Source organism: Alligator sinensis, unplaced genomic scaffold, assembly GCF_000455745.1.
Source record: "Alligator sinensis unplaced genomic scaffold, ASM45574v1 scaffold65_2, whole genome shotgun sequence".
Taxonomy (NCBI): domain Eukaryota; kingdom Metazoa; phylum Chordata; order Crocodylia; family Alligatoridae; genus Alligator; species Alligator sinensis.
In genome coordinates, this window is record NW_005842071.1 from 2,049,041 (window position 1) to 2,071,150 (window position 22,110).

Below are 22,110 nucleotides of genomic sequence, written 5' to 3' on the forward strand. Positions count from 1 at the left end.
TAGGTAGAAACAGGATATTTTCACTGACATCCTGTCACACTTTTAGTTTCTCTCATTCCTGTTTTCCTGATCTCCAACTATTTCCTTTTTCACAGACAATCTCTTTTCGACCTTGTACTCGTATTCTATCACTGTAATGTCTCCCGTTAACATTTTTTCTTCTCCCCTGCTTTCTCCCCGCCCCCTTCCCTGCTTTACCTTTTGTCTTTCTAATTTCTCCCTAACTGCATTCTCACTGACATCCTGTCACACTTTTAGCTTCTCTCATTCCTTGGAGGCTCTGACCAGCAGAGACTCCGCCATGCCTGAAGAAGAGTGACTGCGCCCAAAAGCTTGCTAAGAACTTTTTTCCAACTACTCAGTTGGAAGATATCACATCTACTCAAAGAACCTTGCCTGCCTATGTCCTTAGACCAACATGGCTACAACCAAAAACCCAGCTAAATGCTACCTCTTTTTTTAATGTTCTAGATGCAGTCCTTATTTTTACCGAATTAACTAATATATGACTAGCTTCATCTGACAGTTAAGAAGAGAATTCTTTTTATTCTTTAGTATGATAAAGGAACAAAGAATTCACAACATCTACAATGAATATTAAAATATTCCATAACAAAATAACTGTAAATGCCTTTACCAAACAAAAATACAGTTATGTTTTCAGCTGTGTTGCTCTTCAAAAACTCCCATGGTGGCTGGGGAAAAATCTGACCCGGTGACCATGAAACATTTCCTGTAAGAAAGAAAGAAGGCACATAAACATTGTATCTATATAGAGCCTTTCCCACCCACACCATACCTTCCTGCATACATTGGGTATGTACATGTACTCTTTTGACAAACAAATAAGATCTAGGTAGAAATTTCTTACAAATTATTAAAAATACAGTTTTCAATACTGGAACACTGTGGTATGCAGATTAATACAATACAATATACTGCTTTTTAATGAACAGTGCCCATATTAAATTAAATTATGCAATGTCAACATTGAAATAAAACCAGGCTAACCGAGTCCATCCAAGAATATATATTAGACTGCTTTCAAATGCAAAGACTGATTTTCCATACTGCACCTTGTATGTCACAGCAAAATAAACATACAATGATAGCATTCTAATTTGTATTTACTCTTTGTGTAAAATTATATCAGATCAGAATAGGAGCATCTTAAAAATGCTTACCACTAATAACTACATACGCAAAGGCAAAAGATAATGCTAATCAGGCTGTAAAAGATCCCTGAATTTTTTTTTTTGTTTGGTTATTTTGGAGTGGCTGTGTAGTGGACAGCCTTGTACTACACCAGGGGTGGGCAAAATACAACCCACGGGACAGATCCGGCCTGCCAAGCACTTTCATCCGGCCCATGGTGCCCACCAATAAATTGTGCCTTGCCCAGCCATTCTGCCCATAAGGGTAGGAGCAAGGTGCCCATGTGTATATACAACTCCAAACGTACCTGTAACAGGGAACCCTAGCCCTGTTACTAAGAGAGAGAATGGTCCCTTTAAATCCAGAACCTTCCAGTCACGGCCAAACGGTCAAGGGTTAAGGCTCAAGCCCTGCCAGCCGGTTAGGTGACAGGAAGAGGAAGGCCAGAATCCTACAAATGGCAAGTGGAGAAGGCCAGGAGGGCAGCAGAGGGGTGGACTCCCGATGACTGTGGTGATGCAAATGCAGTCTGCTGGAAGAATACGCTACTTTGTGAGCCAGATGCATGACCCCTCTAAAGTAAGCAGGCATGTTGCCTATCTTATTTCTTTATTATCCTTTTTCCATTTTATGGCCATAGAAGTCTATGTTTTGCGTTGGATGCTAATATCTAGAGGATTGGGCTGAGGCTATTTGGAGAGGAGGAGGCCTCATTTGGGGACCCACTTCAGTGTGGGGACCCCAGCACCAGAGAGGGTGCAGTATTCGGGGGTGAGTGGACCCCAGTGCCAGAGAGAGTGCAGCGTTCAGGGGTGAGTGGACCCCAGTGCCAGAGGGGGTGCAATACTTGGGGGTGAACAGACCTCAGCGCCAGAGAGGGTGCTGGAGCCCAAGTGAGTCTTTGAGAGCTAGAGCCTTGGAGTCAAGCCCTGATTAGTGGGTTTCTGACTGACAGGTCTAGCTAGAGAGAGAAGGGGTAAGCCCACAGCGGCTGAAACCCCAACATAGAGAGGAATTTATAAATACTATCTGCGAGGCTTGGGCTGCAGTGTAGGGGAGGAAGGGAGCCACAGATAGTGCCCCTGACATCGGGGCAAGAAATGGGCAGCCTCATACTTAATTAACAACTATTAATTAATTATCATCAAGGCATGGCAGGCAAGAAGGTGGGCAGTTGGCCCATAAACGGGTGGGCCGGTCAAAGGCAAAATTGGCCCTGGGAAGCCCCCCTGTTACAGTACCCAACTGCTTCGCTCCCACCCTTGTGGGCAGAAGGGACCGATTAGCTGGTTTGTAGCTTCCGCGTGGGGCTGCTGCCACAGCCCAAGGGGCCTGCTCTGCTTCCCTTGTCTGCTGGCTCCAGGCAGCAGGGAGGGAAGCAGCAGGGCAGGAACATGGGGCTGGTGGCAGCGTGGAGTCTGTGCGCCAGGGAGTGGAGGCAGTGTGAAGCTGGGGTGGGCAGCATTTGAGTGTGAGTGAGGGTGGGGGGTGTGGGAACCATCCTTCACACTCCCTCCTTACTCCCCCCATGTTGTGCAGCCCCAGCAGGCTGTGGCAGCAGCAGCAGCAGGCAAGGTGTGGCTCCGGCCAGCGCTGCACATTGCAGCAAGGAGCGCATCCTCCGCTGGGCTGCCTGTATTGCTGGTACTTCCTCTTACTTAGGAATAGCCACCGCACTCGCACAGCATAGGAGGGAAGCCCCAGGTGCTGGAGCCAGGTGCCTTCCCTGCTGGGGCTGTGCAACACAGGAGAGAAGCCCCAGTTGCTGGAGCCAGCTGCCTTCTCAGCGGGGGCTGAGCTGCGGGGGGAGGGAAGCCCCAGGCACCTTCCCCTGGGGAGCTGGGAAGGGAGTGAGTTCCACTGCCTGGCACTTCTCTCCGGTGCTGTGCAGCCCCGGCCGGAAAGGCAGCTGGCTTCAGCACATGGGGCTTCTCTCCTGTGTTGTGCGAGAGCAGGGGCTACATGTGAGAGGCAGGGCATGCTGGTGATACAGGGAATGATATAGGAGGATGCATCCCTCACTGCGATGTGCAGCGCTGGCTGGAGCCGTGCCGCATCAGGCACCTGCGCCCTGAGCGCTTGCCTGCTGCTGCTGCCATGGGGAGAGTGGGGGGGGGGGGTGTCCCCACACCCCCCTACCCTCCGTCCCTCACAAACCCACACCCTTCCCCCACAACCCCCCAAAATACCCTATACCTTCCCCTCACAACTGTCCCCACACCCTCCCACATCCTACCACATGCATCCCCCACATCCACCATATATGCACACACATTCCACCAAGTGCACCCACACCCCACCATACCCAACACGATATACAACACAAAGAATTTATTCTTGAGACATTATGCAATCACCCCTAGGTATACAACACAAACATAAATCATGACAAAAATATTTTTTGTAATAAAATTAAAATATGTTATAGTACTTTCAGTGTATGAATTGTATTTTTTCTGGTTCTAAGATGGCAGCCACCCCCTCCCAAAAGGAGTATTTCCAGGGGGCAAGAGGAGAGACTTCTGGTGGCAAAGGTTGGGAGTTAGAGGGTGGGACTTCTGGTCCCCAGATGAGGACAAGGGGGCAGGGCAACTGTCAAGGGGCAGGGCTACCCATGTGTCCCTCTACAATGCACCAAAACTCATTAAGCAGCCCTCCACCCTAAATAACTGCCTGCCCCTGTAATATACCATGTGTATAACCACCACTAAAGGATACGTTCAAGCAGGTGGTGTTTTAAAGTATCGCAGCGTATCAAGAAACCTCATCAAATATTTTTATCCTATTCTTCTCTAAGGGAATAAAGGCATCGTTACATTACAAGTTCAGTAGGTAAAAATACAGCTATGATAAGACTGATTAAGCCCAGAAGCTGCCCCATGTACTCTAGGATATACATAGCTGAGGAATTAAACATGTCACGCAATGCACAAAAGCAAAAACCAAAAATCTTGGTTCTCTTGACAGTAATAGGAACAATACCTAGTTTGACGGATAACATACTGCTTGCATTGAGGCCAATGTTTGATTCTGTAGCATTATTAAATGTCAGGTCTTCCAGGCTCCTCCATCCATCAGATGCGATTGCTTGGAAATGGTTTGTCACTGCCTGACTCACTTCTTTTGAAAAATCATCCCATGATGTTTGTTTGCGGATATTTAAAGCACATATTGTATTTTCCATGTCAAAATCCCCTGTACCACAGTAGGCTGGTTCAACATCATTGACTGAAATCCTTAAAGGTATATTAAGAGCATCTGTTAAAAACAATTAGAGAACTGAAGATGGCAAGATCTGCAAATTCAATAAACAAATTATTTACAGATAAGATTGATGATAATTGGCATTTCTGCCTCTGCCCTACACAGAACAGTAGTATTACAAGCACTACTATTTGAGAGGGAATACAATGGCAGAGCACTGTCCACTACCACAAAACAATTGAGTGACAAAACCAAGACTAAACTATATATTATTACTGTATTTACTCGAATCCAAGACAAGGATTTTTTCCTCCATTTAACTTGGTGAAAAAGCCCCTCATTTTGTATTTGAGTACAGGATGCTGGGGGCACAGGCAGCTGCTCCCTCCCAGCTATCCCCTGTTCAGTCTCTGCCCCCTTCATCCCCAGCTAATTACCTTTGCTCTGGTAGACATTGTCCCTGCTCCAGCGTGGGGCGCAGAGCATGGCTCAAGTCCAGCTTAACAGTAGCTCTGGTTAAAACCCAGAGGTGAGGGTGCAGCTGCTACCAAGTCTGGCTGGGGCCAGAGCAAGCATATTCTCTGTGCCCCGGCAGGAGAAGGGATGGTGCCTGCTAGAGCTGGAACAGAGGTAAGAAGCGGGGTGGCAGGGGTGTGTGGAAGGGAAGAGGCTGTGGGGGAGGAGGTGGAGACAGCAGGGGGCAAGGGAGAGGGGTCAAGTTGCCTGAACCCCTCATGACCTGTCTCCCCCACTGCCTGCCACTGTTTTCTTTAGTGCAATGGTGAGGCAGATGAAGTTAAGAGGCCCCTCCAATAATTAAATTCTATATACAGAAAATTATAACAAATGTATAAATTTTCAAATGCAATGAATCTAATAATTGGGGAAAGGTCCATTTTAAATTCAAGGTCATCTTGGATTCAGGGAAATACAATATATGACATATTGGGTGCGTCTGCCAGAGATGCTTTACTGTGCAGTAGCATAGTTTACGTGCACACGCTTACCGTGCAGTAAACCTTGCTAATCGTGAGTAAATTTTCTACCTGCAAATGCAAGTAGCAAATTTATTTGCGATTACTTACTGTGCAATACCACTAGTGTAGATGTCTGACAGGGAGCATCTGCTCATGGTCAGCCGGTCATCAGTGGGTGGGAGATTGCTCCCTGCCCTGACAAGCTGCCTGCGGCTGGGCCAGGCTCTGGCACTGGAGCCTGGGCATGGACTATGACCTCCTGCCCTGGCAGCAGGGAGCTCCAAGCCCCCTGATCCAAGATTGTGATCCAGAAGTGGGGGCTGGGAGATCCTTATCTCCCAGCGCCAGCTCCGTGACCACAGGGCCAGCGCTGGTAGCTCCTTGCTTGTGGAGGCTGGGGATCCAGTTCCTTGCCCAGCTTCATGATCACAGAACTGGGTGGGGAACAGGCTGGGAATCACAGAGCTGAACAGGGAACAGGGTCTCTAGCCCCTGTCCTGCGATTGCAGGTGGGGGCTGGGAATGGTCATGGTCAGAGGCAGGTCTCAGCCCTGTGCCCTTATTTGATCAAGGCACAGGGCCTGGAAAGGGTTGCAGGGGTTGGGAAGGTCCCAGCCCCCTACCCCAATCTGCTGGTGGGTCAGCTAGCATTGAGCTAGCTTCTATGTGCCCCACTGGTGGATCAGGGCAGGGAACTGGGACCTGCCCCTCCCTTACAGCTCTTTCGAAGTCCCCTGCCCCTGACTGGAGAGCCAGGACCAGGAGCTCCCTGCTGCTGGTGCAGAGGGACACTGTCTCCACCTCTAGAGCAGGCATCCCCTGGCAGCAATGTCAAGCCCCAGCCAGGGCTTTCAATGTCCCAGCCCCAGCCAGGTCTCCTGGCCTGGTGCTCCCTGGAGCCTAGAGCTCCCCCTGGTGGCAGCAGGGACCTATTGCAGGGCCTCAGGAAGTGGAAGCAGTCTGCTGCCATTAGCAGCAAATCTGCTCCTGCTTCCCTGCACTCGTGAGTAAACTGCTCCCACATAAAGTGCACATGTAGACACACCCATTCAGTATCATTCCATTTATTTTATGAGTTGTAAAAATACTCCTATACTACTCAAACAAGACTTAATCTTTTATCTCCTATTTCCAGAACAAATTCTTATAAATGTAATCAAATGAGCGGTGGTTTCTTAAATGTTTCATTTTCCAATGTGAAGGATCTTCTTGTTTGCAGCTGCACATAATTTCATTGCAGAAAAGTACATATTAGCTAAAGAAGTAAAGTGGAAGGGGAGGCTAGTGATATTTTTGATGAGAAATGGTTGTATTCTTGGAGAGAGGAATAGAAGAAAAATCTGTTTGATAATAAAAGTTAAGTGTGCAAAGTTAATAGATTTTCCCCTACTTTTTACGGTGAATAAAAGTAAAACAAGGGAAGGAAGTTTACATACATAGCATAGCAGATTCTTTGTCTTGCTGTAGTCTTATAAGCGGGGCTTAATTCTACAGCAGTAGCAGACTAAGATCTGTTCATACCGTGAGGCTCATTAAAGATCTCTAAGATTGAAAGCCTGCTCTCTTTCATATTTACCACAAAAGCAGTATTTCATAAAATAACTCTGAAATGCTGAAATGTGGTTGCAAAAAAGATACAAGCTTGTCTTGGATACTTTCACTATAGCAGAGCTTGTCACATTATTTTTAAACACTGAAGGGCCAGATCTTCAGCTGGTATAAACCAGTGTAACTCCAGCAAGTTCAGAGATGTTTTGGTTTAAATCTGTCAGACCACATCAGGGAAAAGACTATTCAAACACATGCTTCAAAAGTGGAACATGTATTAAAGGCATGGCCTTCTGATGAGTTCCAGGCATCTAAAATGAGGTAAGAGGGTTCTGACATGATTCAGGAATGATGGGGAGATCAAAAGACCTATGTAGATGTGGGGCAAGGGCTTATGAGAACAGAGGCTTTGGTGCAAGCTAACAGTTTATGGGCTCTGATAGGAAAATTCTTGTTGGAAAAAGCCAGACAGAGATGAGGATCAGGGAGCAAAAGCTCAATAATTTAAGACAGAATGCTGTTTACATGGAAGCATGATGTTATCCAGTGGGAAAAAAAGCACAAGAACCTAAACGCTGCAAGCCAGCTCATCAGTGTATATCATAATTAGCAAAAGAACACCAGGAAATGGTGAAGGATAAAAAAGATTAATTCATCAATACTTAGTGAATTTGAAGGGGAGCTGGATTATCTATGGGCCTATGGATTACCTATTACCCATAGGTCCAGGGCAGAAAACAAGTGAACGGGTCTATAGAGTACAATGGAGGTACTGTGCCTTAGTAAGAGTATTTATTGTACAGTCAAAGGGCCCAGGACCAGCCAATTCTGTACAGTTACCAGACCCAGCTGGGAAGCAGTCAGGTATAATTTATTAGGAGTTGAAAGGTAGCAAGATGACAACAGGGGTCTTATAGAACAGCTTCTCAACCCAAGGCTCACAAGAACATATGAAAGGATCATAAATAAACTTTAAAAATGGATTCTTCTTTAAAGGAGAAAAACGTGGGAAACCGTGGCTTTTCCTTTGCAGGCTGGTAGAATTCCAGCCTGCAAGGGGCTGCTTAGGCCCCCCCACCCCACACCTCATATGCATACTCCCTGCCCCACATGCTGGGGAGCTGGGGGACAGTGGGTTGGGACTGGTCATCCATGTTTACAAATGGGTCCTGGTACAAAAGAGGTTGAGAACCGCTGTTATAGAAGACCTTGAAGTTGGGAGACTATAAAAAGGTAGTCTCTGATATTTTGTTTAAACTTTATGTAAAAGAATAATATTGTTCCAAAGATGATCTGGATGTAGGAAAAGTTATTCATAGGCTGTGGAAAAAAGGGATTTTGTACCAAGAATCTGAAGAAAGGAGGTAAAGAATGAAAGAACTAACATGTAAAACTGCCAATGGGAAAAAAATATTTAATACTAAATGTACAAATTCCAAAGCATTACGTTTGTTTCTAGGCTTGTGCAACACATTTTTCAAGGGAATAACATTTTATAGAATTACTAAAAACAGAATAGAAATTATCTAATAGTTCACAATAAGATAGTTTTTGACATTTATTATAAACAAATTGGAGTAGTTTGCCTGCACACTTAAAAACAAACAAACAAACAAAAAAGGCTTTTTGGAGGAAAAAACATGACCAGGTTAAGATGAGAGGTAACAGTGCATTAATGTTTCTTTAGTTTGGCAGGGCCCTGGGTAGTAAATATTTTGATATAGTGATGTTTGCAAATTCTTACTTACTCAAATTCTCTAGGAGATGTTTACAGTCATCAGTAGCAACATCATGCAGTGTTCGATTACACTTATCTTTCCTTTCACTCTCTAGTCCACCATGGCTACACAAGATTTCTAGGCAATTCTGAAAAGAAAAGAGCTGTATTACTTGTATATCTATTTAACGGCTGAAAGAGATAGATATCTAATCAGTTGTTAGATTTCTGATTTTAATTCCTGGATGTGCATTTTTAAATATGCAGAGAATGGAACTAGTAGGTGTGAGAAAGCAAACAATATTTCTTGTAGGCCTATAGTAAAGATTGCAACGTATTTTATCATAGACTTGAATTTTCACACTGAAATTTTCCAAACAGTGTGCTTCCAGCCAGGATTCTAGATTTCAGGATACACAGAATCAGAGAATTAGAAAATAAGGGTTGGAAGGGACCTCAGGAGGTCATCTAGTCCAACCCGCTGCTCAAAACAGGACCCTCCCCAGCTAGATCATCCGAGCCAAAGCTTTGTCTAGCTGGGTCTTAAAAACCTCCAAAGGACAGAGATTCTATCACCTCTCTGGGTAACCTGTTCCAGTCTTTTACTACTCTCCTAGTGAGGGTCCTTCCTTTCCTCACGATTCTGAAGTCCATCATCTTGTGGTCACTGCTGGCCAAGTTGCCATCCACAGATCAACTTTTATTAGTAGATGTTTAGGATTGTGAATCCAAAAAAGATGACAAAGCCGGTAGGGAAATGCAGATCGCCCGAGCGAGGGACTAACAATAGAAGGATGGTGGTGAGGAGGGGAACACAACTAGGTTACAGGAGATGCAATGTTAGCCAACTAAGCCCGGGTACTACATTTCCCATCAATTCTTTCCTGTGCGCAGCAAGTCAAGAAGAGCATGGCCTCTAGTTGGCAGTACTCAGCAACTTCTAAAAATCTTGCCAGATTTATCAACTTGCACACTTTTGTCTGGTACTCTGCTTCCCTGCAGAGTATTCTATGATGATGATTATTATTGCATTATATTAAAATGGCAATTTGAGACCTAGGAATCACTAATATCAAAGTTACTCAGATCTACGAAACCAGTGTTCACTCAGCAATACACAAAGTATTAGTGAAAGTACAAGTTTCCATCCTGCTTGATAAGTGAATGTTAGAAATAAGTCAACCAAGATTATTCTAAAATCATCAGACACACTTGTTTTCTTAACAGACAAATCCGATGTTCCTGAAGAACAGCAGCACTGCTATGAAATCCCAATTTGCAATATCTTCAGAATAAGTGCATTCAGCTATTTCCCTAATGAAATACTGCCAACAATAGACATCAAGTCCCCTTTAAAGTTTGTAGATTGAGAAACTATTGAGAAACCAAGTGAAATATTTATAGTAAAATGACTTTATATTGTAAAAAAAAAACAAACAGATTTACAAGCCGGATACAAAAACATTCATGTGCAAGCAAACTGCATGCAGAAAAACCCTCAGTGCTATAATCACATCATTAGAATAGTGTATCAAACATATATTTCACACACATGTTTATATAGTTACTTCTCCAACTTGCAGAAAAAGTAAGAGGCACAAAACTAGAATTCAACCATTTTATCTGAGACATTTAAATGGGTCGTTTTACTGAATTCAACTGTGTAGTGTGCCCTGGGCTCAGTGCTGATAGCACGTATGTACCATAGCCTGAGCAGGACTACCAGATTAGGCTTCTCTGGCAACGCAGGTATAGTGTAGGTTCTACTCTGGATTAAACTTCATCTTTGGTACAAGCTAGGCACCTAAGGCATTTATACATGTACCTTTTTGTCCTGCGACACGCTGGAGATCTGCCAATTAATCAAGTTTGCTCTGCACACGAGCTGATGTGTACTGTGCTGCGCTGTGTGAAGTTGTATAAGTGGCGAAATGTGCATCAGTGTGAAGAAAATAGCAGTGGTGCACTATTGAACTAGAGCATGAAAACCTCGGAGGTACTTTAATTCAAAAGCACACCACCGCCATTTTCTGCGTGCTGATATGCATTTTGCCACTTACACAACTGCACACTTTTCAAAGTACCCAGTGCTGCAGCGCTTCCATGTGTAAAAAAGCCCCTACGTGCTCAGGCCTGAATATCTCCACCATGTATAGAAGCCTAAATTTAACAATGTAGGGGATTTTGTGGCCAGAACCTTGACACTAAGGCTAGGGACAGAAGTTACATATACACCAGATTAAGTGATTGCAAACTGGTTTAAGCCTGTAACAGAATAGAAGTTCAGTGCAAACCACTTTCAAAATGGCCAAAACCAATTTAAGATGAACCTTGTTGGCTGTAGTACAAGACTTAATTGATTTAGGTTAAACTGATTTAAGGAAATTCTTTTCCACATCCCTTCCTGACACAAGTTAACTCTCAGTCCCCCAGCATCCCAGCACCATACTGTCTGCTCTAGCAGAGCAGGGTTGGCCCTGCCCCCAGCTGTCACAGAGCTGAGGCACTAAAGCCTCTGCTCCCCAGTCTGCTTTCTTTCTGGGCCTGGAAGGAGTCAGAGGAGCAGACCCCTAGGCTGCCCTAGCCCTAGGCTGTTACAGCAAAGGGAAGAAGAGCTGCTATGGTGAGGGCTTATTGTTTTCCCACTTGTAGCCCATCAAGCTGGGCTGGGATTGGCCAGCCCCACTTTCTTCCCAGCCTCTGCCTCCTTGAGTGGGGGAATGCACCTCTCCCTGTTCCTGCCTGGCACTCGTTTCCCCAGCCAGGGTCTATGGTGGTGGTGGTGGGGGGGTGGGTATGCAAAAAAGGTGGGAAGCCCCCACTGGGGAGCTTTTTGCCTCCCCCCCGCAGCTCCAAGCAAGGCTGGGATTAGCTCAGCTCCACCCCCTCCTCAGTCATCCACCTCCAAGAGGCAGGGTGGAAAACACACAACCCCAGCCAAGTTTTATCCAGTATGGAGCTGGGTGGGGATGGTAGAAAAGCACCCACCAAGGTGCTTTTCACCTCCCTCCCCCCACAGCTCAACCTGGGCTGGGATTGCTACAGATCTACCACTTCCATAGCTGTCTGCCTCAGAGAAAGGTGGGCAGGGGGGAATAAACCCCTCCCCAGCCCAGCACTCACTCCCCCCCACCCCAGCTGGGGTCTGCCTGGCACGAGGAGAAAGCACCCACTGGAGGGCTTTTCGCCTCTCTGAAGCTTGGAGTCAGGCTGGGATTGAGCTGCAGGGAGACAAAAGTCCCCCTGGTGGTATGTGGCAGGCTGGAAGAAGGAGTGTGTTCCCCATGCCCCTTTCGGAAGCAAAGAGCTGGAGAAGGAGCAGAGCTGGGGTGATTCCAGCCTGGTTTGAGCTACAGGAAGCAGAAAGCCCCCCCAATGGGAGTTTCCCTTCCCCCCGCCCCCCTATGCTGGGCAGACCTCTAGTCACTTTTAAAATCTTGAACAGTACTGTGTAAATATTTCCCCCAACATTTCCTCCCGGCACTTTCAGCAATAACCTCTCTGCTCCATTCTCTCTCTAGTACTGTGATTCTCAACCAGGATGCTATAGCACCTGGGGGTGCCATGGTATCCTTTTAAGGGTGCCATGCAATTCAGGAACTGCATGTACACCTGACCTGCACATGATTCACAAGATAAGGTAAGACATTTCAAGAAAGAATCCATAGCATCTAAAACACTCTGACCTGTTGTGTTCCTTCTGTGGACCCTGGCATATGTTCACTTCATGTTGTGATGGGATTTGTCGCCTGATCGCAACAATCAGGCCTCCTGCTGTGCCACACATGCATTGCAGGATGTGCAACTTTGGGACCGGGGAAGAGATCCCAATCACACCATTATTGCTCTTCAGTGCAGGAGGAACGCAGGATCATTATCCTGGACCAAGTACCTGGTAAACTGGTGTGATCCACGGGCTGGGACCAACAATTAGCTGACTGTCTTAGCTTAGGACCACATCAGGGCTGGTTGGAAACTCTGTCCGTCTCAGCCCTGGGGCTGCACCAGAGCAAGTTCAAGGCTCTGACTAGGTCCTGAGCCTTGGACCAACAACCAGCTGATTGTGGGTTTGAACCCTGGGATTGTACCGGGGCTGGTCTCAGAGCTCCTCCATGCAGCTGGCATCAGGCTGCAGGGTGGGGACCCTGCCATACATTCAATTTAAAGCATGATACCACATATTTTGTGGCATAATTTTGTGATTTATTTTCCATTTATTGTGCCATTAACTGCCAAAATCATATGGTTAGGGTACTACTTAAGATACAATTAGTTAATCACATCTTAAGTGCAACATCTGTCAGGGGCCTGAGTTTTCTGCAACAGAAGAATTGGTCTATTATTTCTCCATAGTCAAAAATGAGTGAAAGCTAAGAGTTGGCATTTTAGGAGAAGTGGCTTGAGTCTACTGAGGGGGGTCCTGAATCTAAAAAGGTTGAAAAGCACTGCTCTATAAAATAGATTCAGATTTGAATGACGACTCTTACTTTCCATTTAAAGAAATGCCAAATCCCCTACCCATTCAAAGTTAGCTAAAGGAAGCTTTTGATGCCAAATGTTGCAGTAGTTCTGTGTCAAGAAATTGCCTTGATTACAAGAGTCAGACGGTGCAATAGGTCAGAGTGGATTTTCGCCGGCAATCACAGTTTTTCCAGCTAACCAGCTCATTTCCTCCTGAAAAGCCTGCCCAAAGAACAGAAACTAAATCAATTGTTATTGCATGGATTTCTGTGTTATAATTTTCCACAGAGACCAGAGACTGTATTTGCAAAATACAGATTTTTTTTTAACGATGAATATATACATTTAGACACATCAGCAACTCATTATGGCTGTATTAAGTATATGCACAATAAATGGAACAGTAATTTAATCTTTACCAAGTTACACTTAAAGACAGACCTTAAAGCCTTTTGATGCTGCAATATGGGCAGCAGTCCAGCCGTCTTTGTCAGCATGGTTGATGAGATCTGCAGAAACAACAGGCTTTGCTTTACTGCTGTAGTTGTCTTGATTGCACTCCAAGTCGAAGTAGTCTGAATCAGGCTCTGCATCATTCATAAAGTTTCCATTCTCTGGCTCTCCATAGTACATAAGGAGCTTGAGACTGTCAACATTACCAGAATCTACAGCTGCATGAATTGGTGTCCACCCATCCTGAACAGACAAAAATAAAAACCACAGTTGTATCACATGCACAGGAAAGTGGTTACAGAATTTGTATTAGTATTTGCTTTTATTGAACCTGCTCACTATAAATCTTTTAAATACACCAGGATTAGCTACAAAAAATGTCCAGCTTTGAGAAAGACAGTCCATATGCTGGGCTCAGTGTGTAATTGTGAGAGATACTTGATAATAAAGAGGAAAGGTAGGTGATCCCTTCTTGGGAAAATATATTTGCTTAATTATATCATATGGGGCATAATGATCCACTAAGAACATAACCCAGTGGAGAGTAAACAGAAGCGAAGAAAATCTCTGCAAAAACATTTTGCATTATGATGTAAATTTGCAGTAAATTATGATAAACTCCATTATTTACAAATCTGTTACTGGGCCTTTGTCAGATTTTTGATCTTGTTATTTACTTATTTTATTTTATATAATCACTTTTTTCCATGTACAAAAGTTGGCTTCTCTCTGCACAGGTATAAGAAAGCTAGTGCAGCTACTTTAGGAAGCAGTTTCAGTTTTTAATTCTTCTTGTTTTAAAAGGCAAACCAGGCAAATAGACAATAGTCTGAATTTTGCTCTCCAATATTTTCTTCTAATTTAATTTAAATCTTTGTGATACCTAGACAAGCTTCCTAACCATTGCAGGTGACAAATAGTATATTAGCACGGTCAGTTTTCCAGTCTCCTTTGTTTAGCAGGTAACGAAAAAACCAAAGCAAAACACATACTTCAATAAAACTCAGGATTATTCTATTGGGTTCACACCCGATTAAATTTTCACCCAGGTCATACAGCAATTTCTTCTGAAGAAACACATTTCTAATTCTAGGAATACTTGATATTCACATTTTACTTGATTAGGAAAATGGTTTTGGAAGGCATGTGGAAGGAATCCAATTCACTGCTATAACAGCAATAATTTCATATTATTCCTTTCATGACCCTGTTAAATTACTTCTCAAAACTAGTTAGGCATTTTGCCCAAATATTCCCATTACAAGGCTATTCCAGAATTTCCCTACTTAATTACTAAACATCTTCTAATTTCCAGCCTAAATTTATTCATATCCATTTGTTTCTGATTCAGTTTAAGAACCTCCTCTTTTTTCTTGGTACTTCCCTTGGATATACTGAAAGAAACTGTATCTATCTCCTTTTATTTTATTAGGCAAAATAAGCCTAACCATTCGCATCTTCTCTCTTAAAACAGGCTCTCAAATCCCCTTATTATCCTAGTACCACCCATCTGCACATATTGCAGTTGAAATTATTGTTTCTTGAACACGGACAACTAGAATTGCACATAATATTCCAAACAACGTTTTCCCAGTGCATTGTACAATGGTACTAATATTTCCCCCTCTCACTCTCCTGGAAATAGTTCATCAGAAACATTGTAGGAGTGTGTTTGCCTTCCATACAGCAGTGGATCTCAACCATTTTTGTACCAGGACCCATTTGTAAACATTGATGGCCAGTCCTGACCCAGTAAATAGTTAAAGTAGAAAACACATAAGTCTTTTGGCCCCAAAATACTTATAACACACTACAAGTTAAACCAGATTAACAGACTTAATTTTAAAGACAGAAATCAACATCAACAGGAAAACATTAACAGAAATATCAACATGTGGCCTTCCATTACTTCCAAGTGACACTTATCATTGTGCAATTTGCACAATGCAAATTGCCAGTGGCCCTCACTTCTGACTTGCAGCCCCCAGCCCTGCTGATGCCCCTCATTCCTGACCTGCAGTCCTCCGGCTCTGCTGGTGCCCCTCACTCCCAAGCCACAGCTCTCTGGCTCTGCCAGGGGCCCTTCCTCCCAAGCCACAGCCCCTCCCAGCCCTGATAGTGCCTCTCATTCCCGACTCACAACCCCCACTGCAGGGGGCTCCCAGCTGTTCACATTTAGTCCGAGTCAGAGCAGATACCTGTGGCAGCTCCAGCTTGTGCGGGGAGCAGCAGAGAGAGTCCTGCCCTGGCACAGGCTGGAGGGAGGAGGAGGGGAGGCCTGTGGCAGTCCCTGCCCTGGGCTGGGGCTCCTGCACTGTGCCAGGGGGCCTGGCCACAGCCCTCCGCCCCGGAGAGCATCTTCTGGACACCTGGCCCCTGGGAGCATGAGCACCAGCCCTGGTGGCACCAGCCAGGCCACACAGCTCCTTGCCGCCCCTGAAGGGCCCCTCACCTTCTTCCCCTGCTGGAGGGGCAGGTGCCTCCCCCCCTGTCTTGCCACAGCCCCAGCACCCGGACACCTTCCTCCAGCACTGGCAAGCACCCCACAGCCCCCCAGACAACCCCCGAGCTCTGGCCCTCCATCCCCTGCTCCCCGTAGAGTGACCTGCATCCAGCTACCAGGGCTCCTCCCACCACCATGCCTGGGTGTATGCTGGCCAAATGTGTGTGCACCCCTCTGCCTCCCACTGCCAGCTCCTTGCAGGCTAGAAGGCTGCCAGCCCGCAAGAGGAAACCCACACTTTACCATGTTTTTCTATGACTATTCAAAACCCTTTCAAGTATTCTTGTGATTCACTTTTGGGTTGCGACCCACAGGTTGATGCCTTAGAGCATCTCATCAGTGGCTCAATCATCTTGTAAGTGACCAATACACCCAGATCTTTCACCTCCTCAGTCATTTCCAATCGATAAACTCCAAGTTTATAGCAAAAGATCCTGTTACTGACAGGACTTGGTACAGTAAAATCCCTGTTATCTGGCATGAGGGGGAATGCCGGATGCCAGATATGTAAAAATTCCAGTTATCTGAGGCAGATAAGATGAAGCGGAGGGGTAGGAGGTGGCAGCAGCCGCACGTGGAGCAAGGGGGTGATGGTGGCTGCATGTGGAGTGGTGGCAGTGCAGGGTGGTGGGAGGCAGCGGCGGCTGTCGCATGAGAGCTTTCCCCGCCTCCCCCCGCGTACGGCCGGCTAGACAGAAATTCCGGTTAATAGAGTATTCTGGTTTGTAGAATGCTGGATAACAAGGATTTTACTGTACATTGAAATTACACCCCAATTCTTGTGGTCAGCCAAGGCTTTCTGTATAACACTGACTTCTGTGCATGCCTAGAAACTTCTTGTCATTACTAAGAGTACAAATTGCACTCTTCTCTTGCAGTCTTTTTGTGCCAAGATTATTACTGAAAAGCATTAAGCAGGGGTCCCAACACTGTTCCTTAAGAACTTTACCAGGAACCGCCTTTGGCCTGATAGCACACATTTCAATGCAACCCATTGTTAGATTCCTGCTAGCCAGTTCCTTGCCCACCTTACAATTATTGTATAAATTCCCATTTTAACTAATGATGTCCTTTGTGGCACTGTGTCAAATGCTTTATACATTTCCTTTGTTTAGGGAAAGTTCTCTTATCAAACATAGATATTGTGTTACTTGGATGTAATGTAACTTTTGTAAATCAAGACTGCATTTCATCCTATTGTCCATCTCATCCTCCATATCTTAATTAACATTTTCTTTCAAATTTATTTTAAACATTGCATGCTATGAAGCCTAAGCTAAGGGTTTATTATAAGGAATAGTCCAACCATTTTTTCTCTTTTTTTAAAAAAGGTGTTACATTTGTTATTCTTCAGTTACACAGTATCACTCCTCTCAATTTAACAATTTAAAATCTTTGCTATAAAATTTACCATTTAATGTGGCAATTCTTTCAGTATTTTATGGTGGAAATTATTAAATCTCCTAGATTAGAATCCATTAAACGCTCCAAGTTTCGTTTCTGCTTCCTTTTTTATTATTTCTATTCTCTCATTCTAGTTACCTATCCTACCTTTGCTCCTATGTTTAGTACCATCATTACTTTGAAAACCACATAATTTATTTAGTCTTAAGGCCTCATTCAATCTCTTTTCCTTCAACAACAGAGTCATGCTTCTGGGGTTTTTTATTATTATTTTTATTGTTATGGGTAAATAAACTTTTGCTATTTAAGTTGTCTCAGAAGGTCTACCTCAGCTTGACCACTGGCAATTCTCACTATCTTTGCACCTTTTCGCCACCAAGATATACTTTACTGTGATCAATCCTTTTTTCTATTTTTGTAGGCTCTCTGCTTATACCCTATCTTACCCATCTGTTCCATCTGTATGTCTGTGTCTATTTTTGGTGTAACAAGCCAGGTTTGCAATTTGGGCAAACACTGTAGGGAACAGGAGTACAGCAATGGCACAGAAGTCTTATAAAAAACAGTGTCCAGCTTTGGCTGCTGCCACGTGCTGTACTCACTCTGGACAGCAGCAGCAGCAGCAGCACAGTCTGCTGCCAGAACAATGCTGTGAGGCTGCTCTTGCTGCTGGGGTGCAGACTCCACGGGGAAGGGGATTATTTTGGCACCCTTACCAAATCAGCGCCAGGGGCTGCTGTCCCCTTCTCACCCACCCCTACATATGCTATTGCTATCTATCTGAGGATGTTTTGAAGACATCCAGTTAGACTGACAAGTCCGTTTGTTTTTTTTTAACCTCGCTTTCTCTAAGTCCAATTGACTTTAGTATCTACCTCCCCTAATTTTTCAGACTTTCCTTTTGAAATCAAAGACTCTAGCTACCAACCTGTTGCTATTTATCCTTAACATTGAATGAAAATGACTCAGACTTGTGCTCATTTGATTCAACTTTTCTATAATTTTCTCTTTTATAATGTAGTCACTATCAGCAAAATAAGGCTAAAACATCACCTCTTTAAAACAGACAGCCACAGAGAAATCATTTTTAAGGGAGAAACACCTTGAAATAGATTGAAAAAAAAAAAATTAGAAAAAGTTTACGATTTAAGGTCTTGCAGTTTTTGCTCTCAAAATGTAACTTTTAAATTATTATTTGCTCAATTATCACCACCCCTTCATAATGGGGCTTGACTACGTGGCACAAAGAACACAACACAAGGAACCTTCCACCCTTTCATGATCCCCCCAAGAACAGAACACAACGGCTATTTTCATACACCCCTTACAACAAAGAGTGCTTCAGGGCTCTTTTAACAATGACAGTTTACCTGAAAGGGCTGGGTTCACAGACTTAATTACCTGGGACACTAAATAGGGAAGCAGTTCCCACAGAGGTGGGAACACATGCTATACATTTTTCCAATGGAAGCACAAAAGCAATGCTGAGGAAATGGGGAGCACTCTGAAGGGAGTGGGCAAGGTTTTCAGTAGTGATATTGGGGGATCAATTTTTTTGGATTATCTCCATTTCATGAATGTGAATCAGAGATACAATTAATAACAGGCACTGCTGCATGCTGCCATAAGTCAACTTGCTGCCCAGTGTTTTTTTTCCATTACTGCTTCCTCTGATTTCAAAACCAATTAAGTTGACTTTCTACAAAAATACTCACCATAAAAATAATCAGGAACCAGAATGTATTTTAAAGGTTGCAATATATTCAAACCTACCTACATATTAGTATTTCTGAACAGCCCAAATCCTACATATATTAACATTCACATTTTTAAGCAATAGTCAGGTGCATCTAAACATGGGGATGCCTATCTTTTCATTTAAAAGCTGTCCATCTCATATTGGCGCACACTTTCATTTTGGCCTCTTTTTTCTTTTGTGTTAATTGTCTATCTGTAAGAATTTCTCTTACTGTCTTTCTCGAAAACATGCTTTCTGCAAGGACAACAATGATCTGCTATCAGATAAAACATCCAAAAGCCTTGCATTGGAGGTATTACACTGCAACAGAAAGCATGTTAAGCGGATGGGTTCATCTCCATCTCTATTGTTCTATGCAAGAACATGGTAGGCAAGAAGCTGCACAGTAAATTTAAGATTTGTAAGGCTTAATGTAAAGTTAAGTGACTGCTTTAGGGAAAAATATGCAGCCTAAAGAAGAAGAAAACAGTGGCATGAAGCAATATGGAAAAGTCATTTCAAAAGTCTTAAGTATACTGTATACTAAAGATGACTTAAGAATTCCATGTCAAACATCTTAATTTTGTAGTTATTCAGCTCTATAGTCATACTGTAGCTTAATATAGTCTTTTAAACTTACAATGGTTTTCACACTTCGATCTGCTCCAGCTTCCAGCAAGAGTTTGATACATTCATTATTTCCATTTCTACAGGCCAGGTAGAGAGGTGTCTGTCCTCTTTCAGCAGCATGATTAACATCAGCCTGGTACATAATTAATAATTCTGCACACCTATAAAAGGAAACACAAAAGGGACAATACAATGAAAAAATATTTAGATGACTTAATAGGTGTAAAGAATCATAGAAAATTAGGGTTGAAAGGGTACTCAGCAAGTCATCTAGTCCAATCCCCTGCTCAAAGTAGAACCATTCCCAACTATATCATCCCAGCCAAGGCTCTAACTTGGTCTGAAAAACCTCAAAAGATGGGGATTCCACAACATCTCTGGGCAACCTGTTCCAGTGCTTTACTACCATCCTAGTGAGAAAGTTTTTCCTAATATTTAACCTAAACTTCCCTTGATGCAACTCGAGAACATTGCTCCTTGTTCTGTCATCTGCCACCACTGAGAACAGTAGCTCCATCCTCTTTTGAACCCCGTTTCAGGTAGTTGAAGGTTGCTGTTAAATCCCCCCTCAGTCTTCTCTTCTCTAGACTAAAATATCACAGTTCTCTCAACCTCTCCTCAGTAGTCAAGTACCCTAACCATTTTTTGTGGCCCTCCGCTGGACTCCTTTTAATTTATTGACATCCTTTCTGTAGTAGGGGGCCCAAAATTGGATTTGGGACTCCAGATTTGACCTCCAGTGCTGAATAGAGGGGAAGAATCACTTCCCTTGATCTGCTGGCAATGCTCCAACTAATGTATGTATATTGTGAGCTCTCTTGGCAACAAGGCACACTGTTGGTTCATATTCAGCTTGTTGTCCACTGTAGCCCCCCAAGTCCTTTTCTGCAGAGCTGCTGCTTAGCCAGTTAGTCCCCAGTCTGTACCAGGGCATTGGACTGCTTTATCTAATATGCAGGACTTGTCCTTATCAACCCTCATGAGATTTCTTTTGGTCCAAACCTCCAATTTGTCGAGGTTTCTCTGAATCCTAGCCCTACCCTCCAGTCTATCTGCTACTCCCCCCAACTTGTTGTCACCTGCAAACTTGCTGAGGGTGCATGCTATACCATCTTCCAGGTCACTGATAGATATTTAACAGAACCAATCCCAGGACCAAACCCTGTGGCACTTTGCTTCATATCAGCTACCAACCAGACATCAAGCCATTGACTACTACCCTCTGAGCCTGACAATCCAGCCAGTTTTCTATCCACCTTACACACCAATTCATCCAACCTATATTTCCTTAGCTTGCTGGCGAGAATATTGTGGAAGACCATATCAAAAGTCTTGCTAAAATCAAGGTATACCATGTCCACTGCTTTCCCTGCATCTATGGAGCCAGTCATCTAATCATAGAAAGCAATCATGTTGGCCAGGCATGGCTTGCTCCTGGTGAATCTATGCCGACTGTTCCTAATCACCTTCTCCTCCAAGTGCCTAGAAATGGATTCTTTTAGGACCTGCTCCATGATTTTTCCAGAGACTGAGATGAAGCTGACCAGTCTGTAGTTTCCCAGATCTTTCTTCTTCCCTTTCTGAAAGATAGGGACTATATTTGCCCTTTTCTAGTCATCTGGGACCTCTCCCAATCACCACAAGTTTTCAGAGAAAAATGGCCAGTGGCTGCAATCACATCAGCCAACTCCCTCAGCACCCTCGGGTGCAAGTCCAGCCCTATGGATTTGTACATGTCCATCTTTTCTAAATAGTCCCTAACCTGCTCTTTCACTGCGAACCTGTTAGCTGCTCACCTTTTTCCCAAATTGTGGTGCCAGGTGCAGTAGTCTGGGAGCTGACCTTGCCTGTGAAGACTGAGGTAAAAAAGGCATTGACTACTTCAGTTGCAGGGGTTTAGGTTGTAGCTGTGTTGGTCTAAGGACATAGGCAGACAAGGTTCCTTGGGTGAATTTGATATCTTTTATTAGACCAACCCAAATGGTTGGAGAATAGTTATTAAGCAAGCTTTTGGGTTCAAAAACCCTTCGTCGGGCTCAGGAAGCTGCAGCAGTTGGTGTGTGCTCTTCCTGGATGGAATGAAAAGTAAAGAAGCCAGGGGCTGGGCTGGGCTGGGGAGTCCGTTGCCAGGCAGATTGTAATGTATCAAAAATCCAATGTCTATGTTTAGTCCCTGATCTCTAGTATCCAGCAGGTTGATGAAATGGAGCTCACAGGCTCGTCTCTGGAAAGTGTTGTGTAAGTTTCCCTTGAGGATCAGGACTGAGAGATTGGAGAGAGAGTGGCCCTCCTGTGAGAAATGTGCCCCCACCGGTAATTG

At 44.2% G+C, this 22,110-nt stretch overlaps 1 protein-coding gene across 4 annotated transcripts in view; it reads right to left on the reverse strand.

Moving 5' to 3' along the window:
- Positions 1–22,110, reverse strand: part of CTTNBP2 (cortactin binding protein 2) — a 71,710-nt gene that overhangs the window by 27,284 nt on the left and 22,316 nt on the right. For 3 of the 4 annotated variants that reach the window (XM_025204154.1, XM_025204153.1, XM_025204156.1), the window contains 5 exons: positions 19,801–19,951; positions 13,504–13,758; positions 8,633–8,750; positions 4,138–4,413; positions 638–733 (listed from right to left, as the gene is read on the reverse strand). In XM_025204154.1, the coding sequence (XP_025059939.1) occupies positions 638–733; positions 4,138–4,413; positions 8,633–8,750; positions 13,504–13,758; positions 19,801–19,951 (896 nt within the window). Of the gene's footprint in view, positions 1–637; positions 734–4,137; positions 4,414–8,632; positions 8,751–13,503; positions 13,759–19,800; positions 19,952–21,586; positions 21,696–22,110 lie in introns of those variants that run through there. The other variant, XM_025204157.1, reaches the window with a different exon arrangement.